This window comes from Callithrix jacchus, chromosome 11 (genome assembly GCF_049354715.1).
Source record: "Callithrix jacchus isolate 240 chromosome 11, calJac240_pri, whole genome shotgun sequence".
Lineage (NCBI taxonomy): Eukaryota > Metazoa > Chordata > Mammalia > Primates > Cebidae > Callithrix > Callithrix jacchus.
The window spans coordinates 2,115,906-2,136,910 of record NC_133512.1 but is presented as its reverse complement, the minus strand read 5'-3'; the positions used below and the strand labels follow the sequence as shown (position 1 = coordinate 2,136,910).

Sequence of the window (21,005 nt, the reverse complement as noted above, 5' to 3'; positions counted from 1 at the left end):
AATAAATTCCCTAGTAAAACACTGGATTCTGGTTTTAATTAGAAGTAAATGTGCTAAGATTGCTACCTTCTGCTAAGAAAAGGCAAGTCCTTCAAGAGACCTCAGATCGGAATCCTGCCATAGAGAAAGAAAGAGGAAGGGGACTAGAAGAATATACATTTTCATGTGTAAACGTAAATGATGCCATTTAAACTATCCAATGCTACCAGATGCAAAATTCTCACTCCTAAAAATCATTAAACATATTATTTCTTCGGGTTCATGGCCTCAGATAACCAGTAGAATCCCTTACTTACCTGCATTTTCACATCTAAAAGTCAGTAAGCATTTCCTCTAATAAAATGCTAAAATACCCTTGTCACACACTAATTTCAAAACCAAAATACATCATCAATGCCAATTAAAGGAGAAAAAATTATTATATTAAGACCACTACTTTTACTATCTTCCATTCAAACAAATTTCTATGATGAAACAATGAATGCTGGGAAAAAAAATCAGTATTTCCCAAGAACTTTTTCTCTATTCCCTTGAGACTGCCATTACGCCATTCAAACCTTAAAATTTTCAGATGTGTTTATTGTGTTTGTATATACTCATATGTTTATATATAGACATATATACATATATGTACATGTATATAAATGTATGTACATGTGAATAGATGGATGGAGAAAGATAAAAAGATAGATGACAGACAGATATATAGATAGGTATCTATATATGATAGATGATAAATAGATGTCAAGGGGGACAAAATTTCAGTTATGCAAGATGAATAGCTTCTGAAGATCTAATGTAAAACAATGTGAATATAGTTAACAATATTGTATTGAATATAGTTGCTAAGAGGGTAAATCTTAAATGCTCTCACCAAAATAGGAAGGGCTGGAAGAAAATGCTAACCATATGAGGTGACAGAAATGTTAATTAGCTTGACTGTGGTGAATATTTTATAATGCATGCATATATTGAATCATCAAATCGTAAAGCTTAAAAGTATACAATTTTTAATTGTCAACTATACCTCAATAGCTGGGGAAAAAAATTATAGCAGTCCCCCCATCCAGAGAGAATACATTCCAAGACTCCCAGTGGATGCCTAAAACCTTAGTAACCCTATATACACTGTTTTTTCCGATACATACATACATATGATAAAGTATAATTCATAAATTAGACACAGTACTCTTACACTTCGGGGCCATCATTCAGTAAAATTAGGGTTATTTGAACACAAACACTGTGATAACCGCCATGGTCAATGTGATCATTGAGAAGGCTACCAAGTGACAAACAGAAGATTAGTGTCTACAGGGTGGACATGCGAGACCATCTTTTTGACGGTTCACATCCTGGGTGGGACAGAGCGATGTCATCATATCTGCCAGAATGAAGAGCAATGTAAAACGTATGAATTGTTTATTTCTGGATTTTCCAATTTAACATTTTTGGACTATAGCTGACCGCGGGTAACTGAAACCGCAGAAACTAGAAGTGTATGAGGGGACTACTGTAAATGGAAGCATGTGCAGACACCTGGCACAGTCCCAATCATATAACCTGCAGTTAAGAAAATGCTTGTTTTTCTTAGCTTTTGGAAAGAAATAGAAATTTCAACGTTAAGAGCCTTTATTAAAGACATCTCTAACACAAGAACAAGATACAGCACTGGCAGTTGTTCTGTTTCCTCCTCCTTAATGGTTGAGCAGCTGATTACTGACTTCATATTTTGGGATGCCAGCTATACGGTACCAGTAACTTTTATAAGAAAAAAGATGCTTGATACAGCAGAAAACCTAATGTATGAAATACAATGTCCTTCCTCCTTACAGAGAGTTCATATCCTTTAATAAGTCACCTATGAAATAAAATCAGCCATTTGTCAATAAACCTCTAATGACTCCAAAAATAAACTCAGCTAAAAGTTAATAATGAAAAGCCTCCCTCCTCTAGGTAAAAAGATACTAGACAGATTATTTGTAATTTATAAAAAAGTTTTTGTGACCTGTAACATTTTATTAACTCCTTGAAATCAGTCAAAATTGCAATGGTACATTGTAAGAGAAAATAAGAACAAAACAAAATGAGAAAACAAAAAAAAAATAAATTAACACTTTAGCATCACCAGGAGCCACACAAACCACGAGGGCCAAGATTCAGATTCAACCTTTAAGATTAGCTTCAGCTTTCCAGAAACGGCTCATTTCTTAATCCCCCCATCCTTCAATAGACAGTATGCACCATTCTGAGAAATTTCTAATTGTTAAATTCTGCTAAAAGTTTAACTCAAGGCACAAATGCTTCTTGTTACAAAACTCAATAATTGTAATAGAATTATGGGTTTAACATGCGAAGTCCTGAAACCATTTTCTAAACAGATGAATTGTTTGAGAGTTATGACTTTCCTTAAATTTGCCTACACCAAAACACACGTTTTTTCAATTACATAGCAAAGACTGTGGCTTCTGTTCAAACCTAGATTTTACTGTTTATAAAATGAGAAACAGATACACATACATATAGATATATACACACACATATATAAACATATACACCTAGGCCATATATTATACATGAACAGTTGAAAGGTTTAATGTGTTATATAAGAAGTTACTTTACACACATATAAGGAAGTTAATATTAATCTCACAAAGGGATAATTCACTCATAAACAAGCCTTTTTTATCTCACAGATACCCTTGTGCATGTTATCACAATTATTTATACAATTCAGACTAATCTAAGTGAAGTAAAAATAGTGGTGAGTTCTAGCATCTTTATTTTCTTTAAAAATGAGGAAGTGTTTAAAATCACAATTTACCATTTTAATCCAGGAAGGGAGGATTTAATTTTAATCTACAAAGTCTCTAAATGTTCACCAAAATCACACAATACACTTTTCATCTGTACTTGACTTAAAAGTACATGTATTTCTATTTATATCTAAACTTTAGTATTAACGGTGATTTTAATTTTTTAATAAGTTTCTGTATTTCTCCAAATTTTCTTAAAATTAATATATTACCCTTAAATTTTTTTTAATTAAATAATTTTAAAGCAAGAATTAAAACATCTGAATACGGTATCTAAATCAGAAAGATTGGTATTGCTATAGTAGCCACTTTATCAAAATAAAATGTGTAATAGTGCCAAAGACCTAATCTATGAATTTATGACTTCTCATGGTTTGTTCAAAAGAGACATATATTAAATTCTAATCTGGGTCTAACAGTTGTAACATGGAAAGAAGAATATAAGTTATACCTGCAATGCAGTTCTTAATTTTTGCTAATATGAATTCTATAATGTTGAGCAGTGGGGGTGATTTTGTCCCCCAGTGATTGTCACACTGGGTGAGCAGAGGGGTACTACTGGCATCTAGTGGGTAGAGGCCAGTGATGCTTCTCTATACCCTATAATGGCACATAGGACAGCCTCCACAACAAAGAATTATCTAGACCAAAATGTCAATAGTGCCAAGGGTGGTAAAACCCTGATATAGAGAAATAATCTCTTATGTTTCAATTATAACTCAAACCGTAAAAACAAAGATAATTCTAATTCAAAACATCATTGCTGCCTATTTCTTTTGAAGGATACACTAATTCAGATTTCCCAAGCATCTAAATTATCTACTTCTTTATTTTTAAGGTAAAGGGAAAAAATCCAAATGACACTCTTACCCAGAAACAGGAAAAAAAAATTCCAAAGTTTATATGAAACCATAAAAGACCCAAATAACTAAAACAATTCTGAGAATGAAAAACAAAGTTGGAGGCACCATACTCTCTGACTTAAAATTATATTACAAAGCCATAGCAATCAAACCAATATGGTCTGGGCAAAAAAAAAAAGACACATAGGCCAAAGGAACAGAATAAAAGCTGAGAAATAAACCCAAACAAATACAGCCAACTAAGTTTTGCAAAGGCATCAAGAAGATACAATGAGTAAGTAAAGAACAGTCTCTTCAACAACTGGTGCTGGAGCCAGGCACAGTGGCACATGCCTGCAGTCCTAGCTACTCAGGAGCCTGAGGAAGGAGGGTCGCATGACCTCAGGAGTTCAAGGCTAACCTGGGCAACATAGTGAGACTCCATCTCAAAAAAAGGGTGATAATAAAACAGAATTCCCACATGCTAAAGAAGGAAATTGGGCTCATCTTATACCATACACAAAAATCAACTCAAAATGGATAAAAGAATAGATATTGACACAGATGTGGTGAAAAGGGAACATTTGTCCACTGCTGGTGGGAATGTAAATTAAATGAAAAACAACTTAAATGAAAGACAATATGGAGATTTCTTAGAGAACTAAAGGCAGATATACCATAAGACCCAGCAATCCCACTATCCTGGGTATCTATCCAAAGAAACAGAAGTCACTACATAAAAACACACCTGCATGCATATGTTTATTGCAGCACAGTTCACAGTTGTAAAGATACAGAATCAACCTAAGTGCCTATCAATTAATCAGTGGATAAAGAAAATGTGGTATCTATATACCATAGAATACTACTCAGTCATAAAAAAGAACACAATAATGTCTTTTGCAGAAACTTTGATGGAAATGGAAGCCATTATCATAAGTGAAGTAACTCAGGAACAGAAAACCACATACATGTTCCCACTTGTAAGTGAGAGTTAAGCTGCAGGTACACAAAGGTGTACAGAGTGGTGTACTGGACATGGTAGACTCAGAAGCAGGCAGAGCAGTAGGGAGGTGAAGGATGAAAAATGATCTGCTGGATAAAATGTGCACTCTTCGGGTAACCGGTACACTAAAATTCCAAACTTCACTACTCACTATACAATTCATCCATGTAAGCAAAAACCACTTATAGCTCTAAAGTTATTGAAAACTTTTTTTAAAAATTCAATGGATAAAAGTCCTAAATATACGACCAGAACTATAAAACTTCTCTAAGACAACACTTATTCCTGGACATTGACCTTGGCAATGATTTTTTAATATCACACCAAAACGGCAGGCCACAAAAGCAAAAATAAATAAACGGGATTACAGCAAAGGGAAACAACCAATGAAATGGTAGCCTACAGGCTGGGAGAAATATTTACAAACCATATATCTCACAAGGAGTTAATATCCAAAATTTATAAAGAACTCACACAATTCAATAGCAGCAAAACAAACAATCTGATTTTTAAATGGACAAACGACATAAATTTCTCCAAAGAAGACATACAAATGGGCAATAGGTATATGAAAAAGTACTCAACATCATTAATCATCAGGATTGCAAATCAAAACCACTATGAGATAGTTCCTCACACCCATTAGACGGCTATTATCGAAAAGTCAAAAAACAACAAACATTGGCAGGGTGTAGAGAAAGGGGAACTCTTGTATACTGTTGGTGGGAATGTAAATTGGTATAGCCACTATGGAAAACAGGATGGAGGTTTCTAAAGAAAATTTAGAATAGAACTATCACATGACCCAGACACCCAAACGAAATGGAATCGGCATCTTGCAAAGGCATCTGCACTTCCATGTTTACTGCAACATTATTCACAATAGTTCTTTTTTATGACTGAGTAGTAATCTATGGTGTACATTATGGAAACAACAGAAGTGTGCATCAATGGACAAATGGATAAAGAAACTGTGGTACACAGTATAATGGAATATTATTATTATATTATTATAAAAAATTTTTATTCTAAGAAAGAATGGAATCTTGCCATTTGCAAGATTTGCCACAACATGGATAAACATGGAGGACATTATGCAATAGGAAATAAGCCAGACACAGAAAAAAAAATATTACATGTTCTCGCTCATATGCAGAAAGTAAAAAAACTCAAATACATAGAACAAAACAGTGGTTACCAGGGGCAGGGGACAGGGGGAGAAAATGCAGAGACAGAGTATATAGAGGAAGTATACAAGGATATGAAGTCAGGGTATAAAAAGTAGCAGATAGGTACAATTAACAAGTCTACAGAACTAATGTACAACATGAAGACTATAGATAACATTATAGTATATTTGGGATTTATGCTTAATGAGTAGATTTTAGCTGCTCTTGCCACAGAAATGAAAGAAAAATGGGTAACTAAGTGAAATGATAAATATGTTAATTTGTTTCACTACAGTAATCTTTTTACCACCTACATGTAACTCATAAATCATATTATATACCTTAAACATACACAATAAAACTTACTCTTGAAAGTTAAATAAGCCTAAGTCTTCATCTTCAATTTTAATTCTCTGTTCTCATTTCTCAGCACACATTCTCAAAAACAAATTAAAATATAACTTCATGTCAGGAGATCTAAAATACAGCTGATCGTCGAACAACTGTTTAAACTGTGTGGGTCCACTTACACATGGAGTTGTCTTCTGCCTCTGACACCCCTGAGGCAGCAAAAGCGGACTGACCTGAAAAGAGCACCTCCTCTTTTTCCTCCTCCTCAGCCTATTCAAGGTGAAGATGACAAAGATGAAGACCTTTATAATAACCCACTTCGACCATGACCTGTAAATATATTTTCCCTTCCTTATGATTTTCCTAATAACTTTTTTTTACTATAGCCGACTTTATTGTAAGAATACCATATAAAATACATATAACATACAAAGTATGTGTTAATCAACGGTTCATGTTATCAGTAAGGCTGACAGTAGGCTAACAATAGTTAAGTTTGGGGGGCGTCAAAAGTTATACCTGGATACTTGACTTAACAGAGGGGTTAGCATCCCTAATCCCCACACTGTTCAATGGTCAACTGTATAGAGAAAGTTCTCCCTCTTCCTTTTGTGACTATATCTTCTGAAAGAAAGAAAATGAAAAGGTTTCTGAATTTAAATAAAAGAAAATCTAATCTAGCTGTTAAGGATTTTTATTTCAAATTCATATTTATTTTACTTTTAATTGCTTCAATTAAGTAAAGATTGAAAGCTTTATGGGAAAAGGACATGAACAGACAATTCTCAAAAGAGGCAATATAAACAGTTAAGAAACATGAAAAAATGCTTAACGTCACGAATTATCAGGGAAATGCAAATTAAACCACAATGAGATATCCACCTTACTTCTCACAAGAATGATCATAATTAAAAAGCCAAAAAAATAGACATTGGTGTGGATGTGGTGAAAAAGGAACACGTTTACACTGCTGTTGATAATGTAAATCACTACAATACTATGGAAAACAGTATAGAGATTCCTTAAAGAACTAAAAGTGGAACTACCATTCAAAACAGTAATCCCACTACAGGGTATCTACCCAAAAGAAAAGAAGTTATTATATGAAAGAGATGCATGCACACACAGGTTTGGTTTTTTTGTTGTTGTTGTTGTTTTTATTTTTTTTGAGACAAAGTCTTGCTCTGTCTCCCAGGCTGGAGTACAGTGGCATGATCTCTGCTCACTGCAATCCCCGCCTCCCAGGTTCAAGCAATTCTCCTGCCTCAGCCTCCCGAGTAGCTGGGATTACAGGTGCATACCACCACGCCCAACTAATTTTTGTATTTTTGGTAGAGACAAGATTTAACCATGTTGGTCAGGCTGGTCTCAAACTCCTGACCTTGCAATCTGCCCACCTTGGCCTCCCAAAGTGCTGGGATTACAGCTACGAGCCACTGAGCCCAGCCTGCACACACAGGTTTATAGCAACACCGTTGCAAAGATACAGAATCAACCTAAGTGCCCATCAACCAAAAAGTGGATTTTTAAAATGTGATATATATACACCATGGAATACTATTCAGCCATAAAAAAGGAAAAAATAATGTCCTTTGCACCAACTTGGATGGAACTGGAGGACATTATTCTAAGTGAAGTAACTTAGAAATAGAAAACCAAATATTGTATGTTCTCACTCATATGTGGGAACTTAGCTATGAAGATGCAAAAGCATAAAAATGATATAAGAGACTTTGGGGGTGGGGAAGATTGGGAGTGGGATGAGGGATAAAAGACCACATGTTGAGTACAATGTATACTGCTCCGCTGACAGGTGCACAAAAATCCCAGAAACCACCACTAAAAAAACTTACCTATGTAACCAAAAACCACCTGTTCTCCAAAAACTATTAAAAATTTTTTTAATTTGTAAAAAAAGATTAGGCTGGGCACAGAGGCTCACACCTGTAATCTTAGCACTTGAGAGCCAAGGAAGGTGGATAACTTGAGGTCAGGAGTTCAAGACCAGCCTGGCCAACATGGCAAAACCCCATCTCTACTAAAAATACAAAAACTAGCCAGGCATGGTGGCATATGCCTATAATTCTAGCTACTCAGGAGACTGAGGCACGAGAATCACTTGAACCTGGGAAGCAGAGGTTGTAGTGAGCCAAGATCGCACCACCGAACTTCAGCCTGGACAACAGAGTGAAACTGTCTCAAAAAAAAAAAGACTGATGGCTTTAATGTCTCTAAACAAATTGCATACTATATTATTATTCTTGACACCATTTTCTTGAAATTTACTCATTCACTCATTTTTGGTGTTATGTGTTTTTTTTTTAATTGTGATAAAATATACCATTTTAACCATTTTAGAATGTACAGGTCTGTGATATTAGGTTCATTCATAAGTACATTGTGCAATCATTGCCACCATCCATCGCCATAATTTTTTCATCTTTCCTAAGTAAAACGTTGTATCTATCAAACACCACTCCCCATTCCCCTCTCCCAAGCCCCTGGAAACCACCTTTGAACTTTGGGTCTCTATAAAGCTGACTACTCTACTCTAAGAACCTCATGCAAAAATAATAATACAATATTTCTCTTTTTTGTGACTGACTTATTTCACTTAATATCTCCAAGGTTCATCCATGTTGTGGCACATATCAGTACTCCATTCTTTTTTATGGTCAAATAATATTCCAGTGTACGTATATACCATGTTTGCTTAACTACTCATCTACTGAACACTTGGGTTGCTTCCACCTTTTGGCTATTGTGAATAACACTGCTATGAACAAGGATGTACAAATGTCTTTCCTAATCCCTGCTTTTACCTCTTTTGGGTAGACACACAGAGAGGAATTGCTGGATCATAATTTTTTAATTATTTGAGTATTCATTCTAGCCATATTTCAAATGGCTCTTATATTCTTTTCTTTGTTCTGCATAATATTGAAAGCACAAGAAGAGTTTTCTATAATCCAGCAGTGCTTATCTAACACTTATCGATAAAAGACCTATAAGATATAAAATCATAAGAATGTGTAATGAAAGTAGACAGGTGTATTTGTTTAAACTCTAAAGCTGATTATCATATAATAACCAAAAAGGCACCAAAAATCATCTTCAATATTAACAGACAAAATTCTCCCAGAAAAAAAAAAAATCTCCACTATAGAAGAGTATAGGAGAAATTTTCCTCTTCTGGGTCACAAATTATCAAGGGGCAGGGCCAGGCACGGTGGCTCATGCCTGTAATCCCAGCACTTTGGGAGGCCAAGGCAGGTGGATCACGAGGTCAAGAGACCAAGACCATCCTGGCCAACATGGTGAAACCCCGTCTCTACTAAAAATACAAAAATTAGCTGGGCATGGTGGCGTACACTTGTAATCCCAGCTACTCGGGAGGCTGAGGCAGGAGAATCACTTGAACCCGGAAGGTGGAGGTTGCAGTGAGCCAAGATTGCATCACTGCCCTCCAGCCTGGTGACAGAGTGAGACTCTGTCTCCAAAAAAATAGATAAATAAAACAAACAAATTATGAAGGGGCAAGAGTAAAGATCACTTTTTCAAATTGCACTGAAATTCACTCACCAGTGAGAATCCATAGGTTCCCTCTCCATCTCTTTTTTCCCTGAAGACTGAGAATCACTGCCACCAAGCCATTATCCCTAAAGGGAGTGTCCTGTACCTTTGGCTATGCTGGAAAAGAAAACCACCCAAGGCGCTTATCTGAAAACATCTTCCGGCAAATATATATATGAATGTGTGCATGTGCACCCACGTGTGTACATATCGATGTGCAAAATCCATGCGGATAGGTAAAAACGTCTATAGTTCTACAACACAACTGGGGTACCAATATGAAATCAAAATACAGTTTCCCTTTAAATACTAAGTACATCTATTTCCTAACCGACCAAAACAGTGCAAAAGCAATAACCAACCAGGATTAGTGAACATCACCAGCACCCACGTCGTGATGTTCAAATGTCATTTCTCACGAAAAAAAATAAAAGCACCAAGCTCCTTAAAGAAATGCCTCATTCCAGTTCTGGAAGAGGAAATACAAAAGATGAGGGAGGAAGGTCTCATAATACAAAGCAAGGAAGCTAACAAAGGCTACTGAAGCTATGTCAAAAGGATTCACAAACCAACTGGGAAAAGCTCCCTTGGCTAAAGATTGGACAATATTGACATTAACAAAAATAATAACTTCGGATGAGTGCAGTGGCACATGTCTGTAATCCCAGAACTTTGGGAGGCCAAGGTGGAAGGACTATTTGAGCCAGGAGTTCAAGACCAGCCTGGGCAACTTAGCAAGACCCCATTTTTAAAAATTAGCCAGGCATGGTGACAGGCACCCGTGGTCCTAACTACTTGGGAGGCTGAGGCAGGAGGATCATTTGAGCCCAGAAGGTCAAGGCCACAAGGCGCTGTGATTATGCCACTGTATTCCAACCTGGGCAAAAGAGTGTGACTTTGCCTCAAAAAATAAATATAAACAAATAATAACAATATCAATAAATGGAAGTGCATCACACATTTAAATTTATTAGTTCGTTATAATATGAAAACAACAACCACTAATTTGTTATCTTCAAAGGACACTAAAGAACCAAACCTGAATTTTGAAAAAGGGGAAAGAAGAAAGCATTAATTCTGCCTTTCTCCTATGAATATATCTCTGGGTAACCTAAAAGCTGATAAGGGAGATTTCTTCCTTTAAATGTATTTCAGCTCATACATAATAAAAATCACATATAACCATTTTAATCTCTAATACAACAGTAGTTCTCTAGCACTGCCTAGATCATCAATGGCTACTGACATCTCAAAAAGAGACAACCAAGCATCATGTGCCTCCTCATAGAAGCATGAAACACTAGCTGTAAAATTGTACTGCCAAAAAGTCAGACCTGAATCTGCTCAGTCCTCTACATCTAACTACAAATTAGCAGTTATGGACAGAAGAACACACTTACAAGACACTGGGGGGTGGGGGGTGCAATTAGCAAATTCAGACTGTGGGACGTTAACAGGACAAACAGTCTAACCTATTCAACAAAGAAGTTACAGAGAAGATTGGTCGGGAGGTGAGGGAAAGATGGAGAGAAGGAAAAAAGAGGGAGAATCTATTGTTAACCTATTAACATATTTTTTAAGCCAGAAAAACTTGGTGTTACCAACACATTATTTTGTCACTGTACTCTCAAGTCAAGCCTAACTGAAATGTTTGCTGTAAGAATGCTTTTAAAAACCTGAAATGAACTTGCTGCTTTCAAATTATTATTTGCAATTACTGTCATAAACACAAAAGAGAGATAATAGAATAGTTAAGAAATCAGGCTACAGGGTCAGATCCAGCAGGTCCAAATCTCAGCTCTGTACTTAGTAACTGTGTAAACCCAAGTAAGTAATTTAATTTTCATAAGCATTATTTTCCTTATCTGCAAAATAAGACTAATTATACTGCCTTGACAACATTGCTTTGGCAATTAAATAAGATAGTATACACAAATAATTTAACAGTCATGCATTAAATGAATGTAACTATTAGTAGTATGATGATAAATATTTCATATCAGAATTTTAAAAATACAAATCTGACTAATCACAAAATTCCTACTCAAAAAGTAAATATTATATTTACCACATCCAAACACAGTGAGACCCACTTAAGGAAATACCATGGAAGCAGGGGGAAAATGTAATTTTAAATGTGCACAGTCAACTTTAAATCTACATTAACAGATAAGACCAAACATTTCCCAACTATAAAGCAAGAAATTAGAAAGTCAAATTGGCAATTGTTACTGCAAAGTGGCAATCGCCTTGGACCAGAAGTTATCTGTAAAATGAACCCAAATAAAATAAACATTAAATAACCCCTTGAGCTTTTAGGATTCTACTCATTCAACAAACAGAAGTTCTATCACGCACAGATGAAGAAATAAAAAAAGTCTTCTTTGATTTCAAGTAATTCATAATCTAGTGAAAAGAAAAACATAAATTTTAGAAGGACAAGACAGTATGAATGCTTAGGAGCACAAACAGAGCATTATGGTTTCACACAGAAGACATTCCTAAGTCTTGGGGGTGAGAGGAAGGTAGGTGTAACTGGTTTCAAGGCCCTCTCCCCCAGAAAGTGAAGCATGAATTCAATCCTGAAGGAGCAGGAGTTGGCTAAATGAAAAACTGAAGAAAAGTGTGTTGTGTATAGGCAGAAGTTTAAGAAAATTGTTGTTAGACAACACGTATTGTTTTCAGGTTCTAGTTAGGAGGAGTAAGTTCTAAAGGTCTACTGCACAGCACGGTGGCAACAGTTAATAACAGTGTACCATATACGTGAAAACTGCAAAGAGAGTCTATTTTAAATGCACTCATCCCAAAAAGTGATAAGGATGTAAGATGATAAATATGTTATTTAATAGCTTGAATTAATCATACCACAATGTATACATATATCAATACATCATGTGGTACATCATAAATATATAAAAGTTGTCAATTAAAAATTAATTTGGGGTAGAAATATTGACTGTCATAAAAATATAAAATTAAAAAATTAAATTTCTAATTTAGCATTGTGCTAAGTCGGAATCTCAAGCAAGAACAGATCAGGGGGCTTAGCAGGGACAGAACCTTATATAAATCCTGTTATTCTTCTTAACAAGTTACGGGATCAACAAGGTATTTTGAATTTCTTCTTTTTTTTTGAGATAGAGCGAGACTGGAGTGCAGTGGGATGACCTCAGCTTACTGCAACCTCTGCCTCATAGACTCAAGGGATTTTCCCACCTCAGCCTCCCCAGTAGCTAGGTCCACAAGCTTGCACCACCATGCCCTGCTAATTTTTTTTTTTTAAAGACATTTATTCAGCGTCACGATCAGACTATTACATTTAGCAATCAACAGCATGGGTGCAAAAAAAAAAAAGAAAAAGAAAAAATCTACATTAAAACCCTTTGTTGGAATGCTTTACACTTTCCACAGAACAGAAACTAAAATAACCTGTTATACAATTAGTCACAAATACAGTCCTCGAGTTTTTTGCCCATACACATGAGTATTTGTCTAAATCATGTCTTCTTTGTAGCAGCTAGGGCCTGCCACCACTGTGCTTGGCTGAGTTCACAAATCTGTTGTAACCTGTAGCTTCCCTGTCACTTCTCTGGCTCTCCTCTCCTGCTAAGCTTTGTTTCCTAATTAAAATCTTCTGCCACTGCCATAGCTACTGCTGCTACTGGAACCGCCATAGCCACCTTGGTTTCGTGGTTTGGCAAAGTATTGGCCGCCACCACCATAGGGGCCAGAGCTTCTGCCTCCAAAGTTTCCTCCCTTCATGGGTCCAAAATTTGAAGACTGATTGTTGTAACTGCCAAAATCATTGTAGCTTCCACCACCTCCAAAATTGCCTCCACTACCACCGCCAAAGCTGCCTCCGCCTCCATTGTTATAGCTGTCATAGCTTCCACTCCCGCCATAGCCACTGCCCTGGTTTCCATAACCCTGTCCACCACTTCCATAGCCTCTGCTTCCTCCAGAGTAACCAGGGCCGCCTCCTCCATAACCACCATCATTACCAAATCCATTATAGCCATCCCCACTGCCACCATAACCACCACCACCACGGCTGCCACCAAAGCCACCACAACCACTGAAATTTCCTCCACGACCAAAGTTGTCATTCCCACCGAAACCACCTCCACGACCACCACCAAAGTTTCCAGAACCACTTCGACCTCTTTGGCTGGATGAAGCACTAGCCATCTCTTGCTTTGACAGAGCTTTCCTAACTTCACAGTTGTGGCCATTCACAGCATGGTATTTCTGAATGACAATCTTATCCACGGAGTCATGGTCGTCAAAGGTTACAAAGGCAAAGCCCCTTTTCTTGCCACTGCCTCTGTCCGTCATGATTTCAATCACTTCAATTTTTCCATACTGTTCAAAATAATCTCTTAGGTGATGTTCTTCAGTGTCTTCTTTAATGACACCAACGAATATTTTTTTCACAGTTAAGTGGGCACCTGGTCTTTGAGAATCTTCTCTTGAGACAGCTCTCTTTGGTTCCACAACTCTTCCATCCACTTTGTGTGGCCTTGCATTCATGGCTGCATCCACCTCCTCCACAGTTGCATACGTGACGAACCCAAAGCCCCTGGAGCGCTTGGTGTTTGCATCTCTCATGACCACACAGTCTGTGAGCGTTCCCCATTGCTCAAAATGGCTCCTGAGGCTCTCATCGGTTGTTTCAAAGCTCAACCCTCCAATGAAGAGCTTCCTCAGCTGTTCCGGCTCTTTAGGAGACTCTGATTTAGACATGATCGCGGGGAGAAGAGAGACTTTAATGATGCTGCTTCGGCGGCGTCCACGGGCAGAAAGGACGCTAATTTTTTTTTTTAAGTAGAGACAGAGGTTTCACCAAATTGGGCAGGCTGATCTCCAACTCCTGGCCTAAAGTGATCCACCCACCTTGGCCTCCTAAAGTACTGGAATTACAGGCGAGAGCCACCACACTTGGCGCCACAAAAAATTTCAAGCAGGACAAAGACAAGATCAGATTTGTGGTTTGAAAACATTACTCTAGAGCAGCAAAATGGAGAATGGAGGGAGAAAAAACCGGAGGAGACTTGGAGCAAGATAAGCGTATACGGACCAGTAGGAATGCTCCTTCAGCAATGCATCTGAGAAACAGAGAAGACTGGAATTAAGGCAGTAACGGTAGAAATGGTGATGAAGCATCTCTTTCCTTCATTTTCTGTTATTAGAATTCCCTGTTGCAAACCACAGGAAATCAGGGCCAATGACCCTTACCCTTTTGCTCATAGGATAAACAAAATGTTACCCAATTCCATGCATTCTGCTAGCTTGAAGACTATTCCTTAAATTTTTCTCTTAAACCAATCAAAAAATCAATTTGATATCTCAGTTATAAGAGGTGAAAAAGTTTCAAAGGCATAACCTTTAATATCGACCATTTCTATCAAGCCACACGCGTGAGACGTTGACTTCTTAAGCAGACACACACACACTGTATGAAATTTACGTGTCACTGTTCAATAGAATTCATGCTAATAAACAAGAAGCCAGAAAAAATTCAAACACATCATTGTATCTGCTATTGCTAATCATACATTGGCTTCCTTCAAATTACAAAGACCCCCTCATTTCACTGGGTGTTTATGTAACCGTATTTTCCTTTTAGTACTAAAATTCTTATACTGTATTTGGTCTTTAACCAAAAGTATTTCATAGCATATATGCATATATATATATGAGTTTTAAGTATTTCATATTATATATATGATATTTTAAGCATTTCATATCATATATATGAAATGAAATCATGAATATATGAAATTCATATATGATATGAAATATTTTTCAAAAGTTTAGACACAAATACACTTCCAAATTCAAACTTGCAACACACCTCAGTGAAGAACAGCAACTCTGGCAGGGCTTGTAGGGTTGTTAAAATTGTTTAAAGAGTTTACAAGCAATTAAAACTTCACTCTAGTATATGAACAATAAAAAGCCTTTATCTTCAGTTACATGAATTGCCTGAAGTACTTTAGATTTATTTCAGAATTACAATACTCTATAATTTCTGCCTAGCAACGAAGTGAGTAACTTAAAAGTAAGGAAATTGTTCTAATCAAGGACATAACTTCCTATAGTAGAAAGTAGCATCCCCAAACTTTTTTCCTTGTTAGAATAAAATAACCGAAGAGAGATATTTTAATTCTGAATTGAACTATCTTTAAATACTTTTTGCATGGAGTTATTTGGTGATTTCAGTCTCATACACACTTTTTGAAAATCAAAATATAATTAGTACATTCACTCATTCCCAAATAGGACACAGCAAACATGAAAGCAAAGCTGTGTATCTGGAACTGGACTGGGTACTGGAGATTAAAAACAGGAATAAAAGATATCTCTGATCTCAAGAAAAATACTGAAGTCAAGAAAGACTAAAATAAATCAGTAATTAAAGGTAAACAAATGCAATAATGAAAGGGAAGGTGTAAACAATCAACACAGCAGGGCTTCACGGAGAAAGTGGCCCCAGCAGAGCTGGGCCTCAGAACAGGCTTTGGCTGCCGTTGGTAAAGGCAGTCTGGGCCGGAGAAAGTGCGTGTGCAAAAAAGCACTGCTAACTTCTGAGAAATGCTTTAGATTTTTCTCTCACGCTTTGGAGAAGGTACATGGCTTTAATTTTGTAGTTGTAAAACAACTTTCTTAGTATAAATTAAAGCCATAAAACATGATTTCTTTCTCCTTATCCTTAGCCAAGTGAAATTTTCAACTTCTATTTAAAAACTGGGCTGGGAGTGTTTCATTTTTGTTATTATTACTCCATGTAAATATGAGAATTTAAAAGGGTACCAGGATTTGTTTGGTACTAGTCTGTATAAGAATAAACGTAAATAAGTAAACACATGAATTGAATAATATACAATAGGCAAACAATGTATGTATAAAGGAATGTATCACATAGAACTCATTTCTTTACTAATAAAATGACAGCATGTATGTCAGAAAATGAATTATTGTCACCTTTCATAAACATAAGAATGCTCAAAACTGCTTAAATCTAGCCTTCATGTTTATGGACATATTAGGTGCAAAGTAGTTGTGTGTGTGTGTGTGTGTGTGTGTGTGTCTGTGTGTGTGTGTGTCTGTGTCTGTGCGTGTGTCTGTGCGTGTGCCTGTGTGTGTGCCTGTGTGTGTCTGTGTGTGTGTGCCTGTGTGTGTCTGTGTGTGTGTGTCTGTGTGTCTGTGTGTGTGTATATATACACACGTATATATGTATATACATATGTATATACACGTATATATATACACACACACATATATATACATATATACACACACACACATATATATACATATATACACACACACACATATATATATACATATATATATATATATACACATATATATGTATCAGTCACCACAATGGTGAAGACATTCTGACCAGAATAGGACACAACAAACATGAAAGCAAATCCCAGTGCAGGTCAACTGGAAATAGCCTCAACATCCCAATCTCAGAGAGCTTCTCACATTTGGCAACAAGGGGTCACAGTTAAAAAGAATTCGTGGCATCTGCTCTCACCATCCCTCAACGTGGAAATATGTCCCCACTTTTTTTTAACTATGCTATGATATTTAGCCTTCAAACCCTTCTCATCATTTCCCATGAAGAGTTGTTCCCAACTGTGAGGCAATAGGAATGTGAATAGTTTCCTCATCTGTAAAATAAACTGCAATTATAAGACTCTAAGCAAAATGTCTGGCACACAGTAAACACGAAATGAGTGAAACCTTCAACTGATAACAGTTGATTACACAAGACGTGCCAATCACAAATACAATGCGTGATAGAAACTGACATTTAACTAATGTTGGTTTCTTACATTGGTTTCTTTCCTTCCTTTGGGCTAGCACATTAGCATGTATTTATCTTGTAATTCACCTAGCAAAGAGTTTCACAAAGGAAGCCCATGGTAAATCCTAACTAACTAAATGGCCTCTGTCGCTACTTCTGAATATTCGCCCATCTCCCAGTGCCACATGTGGTTCATAAGTTCTGCCTTGGCCAGTTCAGTTACTGCACACTATAAAAATAATACCCTACATTTACAAAAATGGCTTTCTTACCAGGAGCTTAAGCCACTTTTAAACAACAGTTCATTACAAACAATGAGAGGGTCAGGCAAATATACAACCATATTTTCAGGGAAATCCAAGGCTAAGTCTATGGACCTTATACCAACAAAGTCAGTAAATGGCAAAACAAGGACTCCAACTCAGAAATTTTTCCCTGAACCTGAGATATTTTTCCAACCCAGAATATATTTCCTCAAAGGACAAAAGTACAGTGATTCTCATCAATTTTCCAAATCTTCACTCAGAAAATATGTAATCTATATACAGTTGTAATTAAATATTTATCAAAGGAACAATGTAAAATTTTATCTCTATTAATCTGTACCAGTGTATCCTTCTTTGAAATGTCTGAGATTAATTTTAAATCTTTTGCTTTCTTTAGAAAAGTTGGCTCTATATTAAGTACAATTATTTTTAAACCTACTACAAATAGAATAAATTAAAACTGTATACAAAATGTAATGTTTTCATCCTATGAGCTTTTTATAGTTCATTTTATTTCCTTTGGCCATTTGCTTTTAATGCACAACCAATGAATAACAGTTTTTTTATACTTCACTTTTAAGAATGCAATCTTCCAAAAGCTCAGCCAGAAATGTCCATTTCAAAAAGCTCACTCCAGCCAGTTGGCTTCGTCAGTGACATATGTGCAAAGTGAAAATTTTACCCATCGTGATTTTCTGCAGGCCTGATGGAACTACTTAGTGTATTCAACATGATTTCCAGTCCATGCCTCAAGAGGAACGTCCTTCAGCTAGCAAGCGTTTCTTCTCTACATCAGACTCGCTACTGTGGTTTGAACACCGGAGTTACCTCGGCATGGCTGGAATACATGTGCATGCTGAGAATCATAAACATTATTCTGTATCAAAATATCATCAAAATATATCTGTATTACGAACATTATGTGGAGTCCACATAAAATTTAAGTAATCAGTAGGTAGTGTTTGAGGTGCTAAACATGTTTAATGTTAGCCATTTATTCTGTTTTCAAAGTTGCTTTAAGCTCAAAACACTTCATAGATATAATGGCTCATGTAAGCAGAAATGCTGAATGTCAAAAAAAACTTTAGTGTTAAATTAGAAACTGCAAATAATCTTAAATTATGCTACAGCAAACGAATAATACACAAATAATCTTAAATTATGCTATAGCAAATGATTAGTATACAACCTGTTTAGCAAAATGAAAAAATACCATAAATACATGAAAATATGACAAAATTTCAATTCTTAAAAAGTGTCAAATTTCACCAAATATATTCCTTGCTTTTCCATGGGTTTTTTTTTTTAGTTGGTTAACTTTCTTTTTTTTTTTTTTTTTTTTGGTTAACTTTCTTTTTTTGTAAGGCAATCCCAATTTTAGAAAACAATGAATTTTTTAAAAGGCAATTTGGCCCATCCAAGACGCTTTCCTTCATACCAATCAATAGACTAAGAAAACACAACTATTTACTGCGTCGAATAAGGTCAAGATTCTCCCACAAACTAGGACTATGTAACAAAGCCAAGCAGTAACCTTACTGCTAACACTATAATTAATTTTCAATGAGTTCATTACCTGATTGCATTTACACTCCCTGTAGATTTCTTTTTTAAAAGATCAGGAATTGTTTTCACAATTAAAAGGCAATTTTTTTTTAGTCCACTGGTTTGTTACCTTGATTGGAATATAGTACCTATCCTTTTTTGTATGGAAAAGAATAACTTTTTTGCAGACACACTAATCCCTTTCCTTGGCAAACAGAAAACATAAAGTTCACCTTTTTTTTTTTTTTTAAGAATAGGACTGAGGCCTACGTTTAAGAATGAAAAAAAAAATGTATGTCAGCCATGAGTAAGGAACTGCTGCTGCTAATGGAAGAACCATTCTATTTTTAAAGGCAGTATTTAGAAGGGGGTTAGTCTTATTAAAAGCAGAAGTATAGATGTCATTATACTAGCCAAAAGAACAGTGTGCACATTATGACGTTGTATATTTAACAAGAACACTGAAGGCCCAGTGGCCTAGTGTCAGAAGTATGCATTGCCTTGTAAGGGACCAGAATTCAAGGTCATTAAACAAAGGCTTTGATCCTCAAATGGCCAAGCATAAGGAAACTAGTAACAATGAACTACAGATGGCAATAACAACCCTTTCCCTGCCTAATGCAAGAATAAGTATTCACACTTCTTTTTTAGGTTAGTTTCCCAAAACATGATATTTGAAAGATAAAAGAAAATTCGAGAAAAGTAACTAGTACAAATCTAAGGGAAAAAAATCTTAGATTTCTATTTATACGTGTTTAATCTAACAATAAAATTATTCTAGAGCTTCTCCTCTTCCAGCTTCTACAGTGTCCACTGGCTTACCATGTTGGCTCCAACAAATGTGAGAGAAAAATCCAAAGTATATTCCTCTTACCTAACAGGGTAGTGGGAAGGTGAAGTCAGTTCGGGATCTTCAGGCTATTTATTTGAGAATAAAGACCTCCACTCACATGTGAATATAAGAATACAGATCCAGTCAATACTGCATGTATTCTGAACTGTTTTCTAGCCATGAGAATAAGTTTCTATGGAACCAAGCATAGCTTTTTCTTTTTTTTTAGGGAGGGAAGGAGGAAGGAAGGCAGGAAGAGAGGGAAGGAGGAAGGGAGGGAGGAAGGGAGGGATGAAGGAAGGAAAGGAGGAAGTGGGGAGGGAGGGAGGGAAGGGAAGGGAAGGAAGGAATTCAAGCAATGAGAGAGACACTGCCGACCTGGATCTAGAGGTTTACAAGTTGATTTCTTTTTTTGAGAGAAGGAAAGAAAAAAAATGAGTAAAGGAGAGAAAGGAAGAGGAAGAGAGAGAGGGAGGGTGAACAAAAATATTGCTTTATTCTGAAAAAAAAATGGGTATTAATAATGGCCAATCAATGTTTCATTTAAACCTATGAGTAGGTGTGAGGTGGTATTGACAAGAATGTATATTTTGTGTATTTGAAGTGGAGAGCTCTATAAATATTTATTAAGTTTACTTGTTCTGGATCTGAGTTCGAGTCCTTGATACCCTCATTAATTTTCCGTCTCATTGAATCTAAGTCTCTATGTATCTGGGTGTTAGGATCGTTAGCTCTTGTTGTTGTATTGATCCTTTTATCACTATATCTTTGTTGCTTCAAAAT

General features: G+C 36.2%; 2 protein-coding genes across 45 annotated transcripts in view; both read right to left on the bottom strand.

Moving 5' to 3' along the window:
* BBS9 (Bardet-Biedl syndrome 9) overlaps positions 1-21,005 on the bottom strand; it is a 749,186-nt gene that overhangs the window by 635,715 nt on the left and 92,466 nt on the right. Inside the window, exon 3 of one of the 44 annotated variants that reach the window (XM_078342189.1) lies at positions 6,704-6,808. The exons of the other annotated variants lie outside the window; for them this stretch is intronic. The gene's annotated coding sequence lies outside the window, so the exon portion shown is untranslated. The remainder of the gene's footprint in view (positions 1-6,703; positions 6,809-21,005) is intronic. 44 annotated transcript variants of the gene reach the window in all.
* Positions 13,027-14,561, bottom strand: LOC100413454 (heterogeneous nuclear ribonucleoprotein A1). Its single transcript, XM_035253147.3, has one exon. It carries the CDS (start codon positions 14,498-14,500, stop codon positions 13,382-13,384), a length of 1,119 nt encoding a protein of 372 aa, XP_035109038.2. The 5' UTR covers positions 14,501-14,561; the 3' UTR covers positions 13,027-13,381.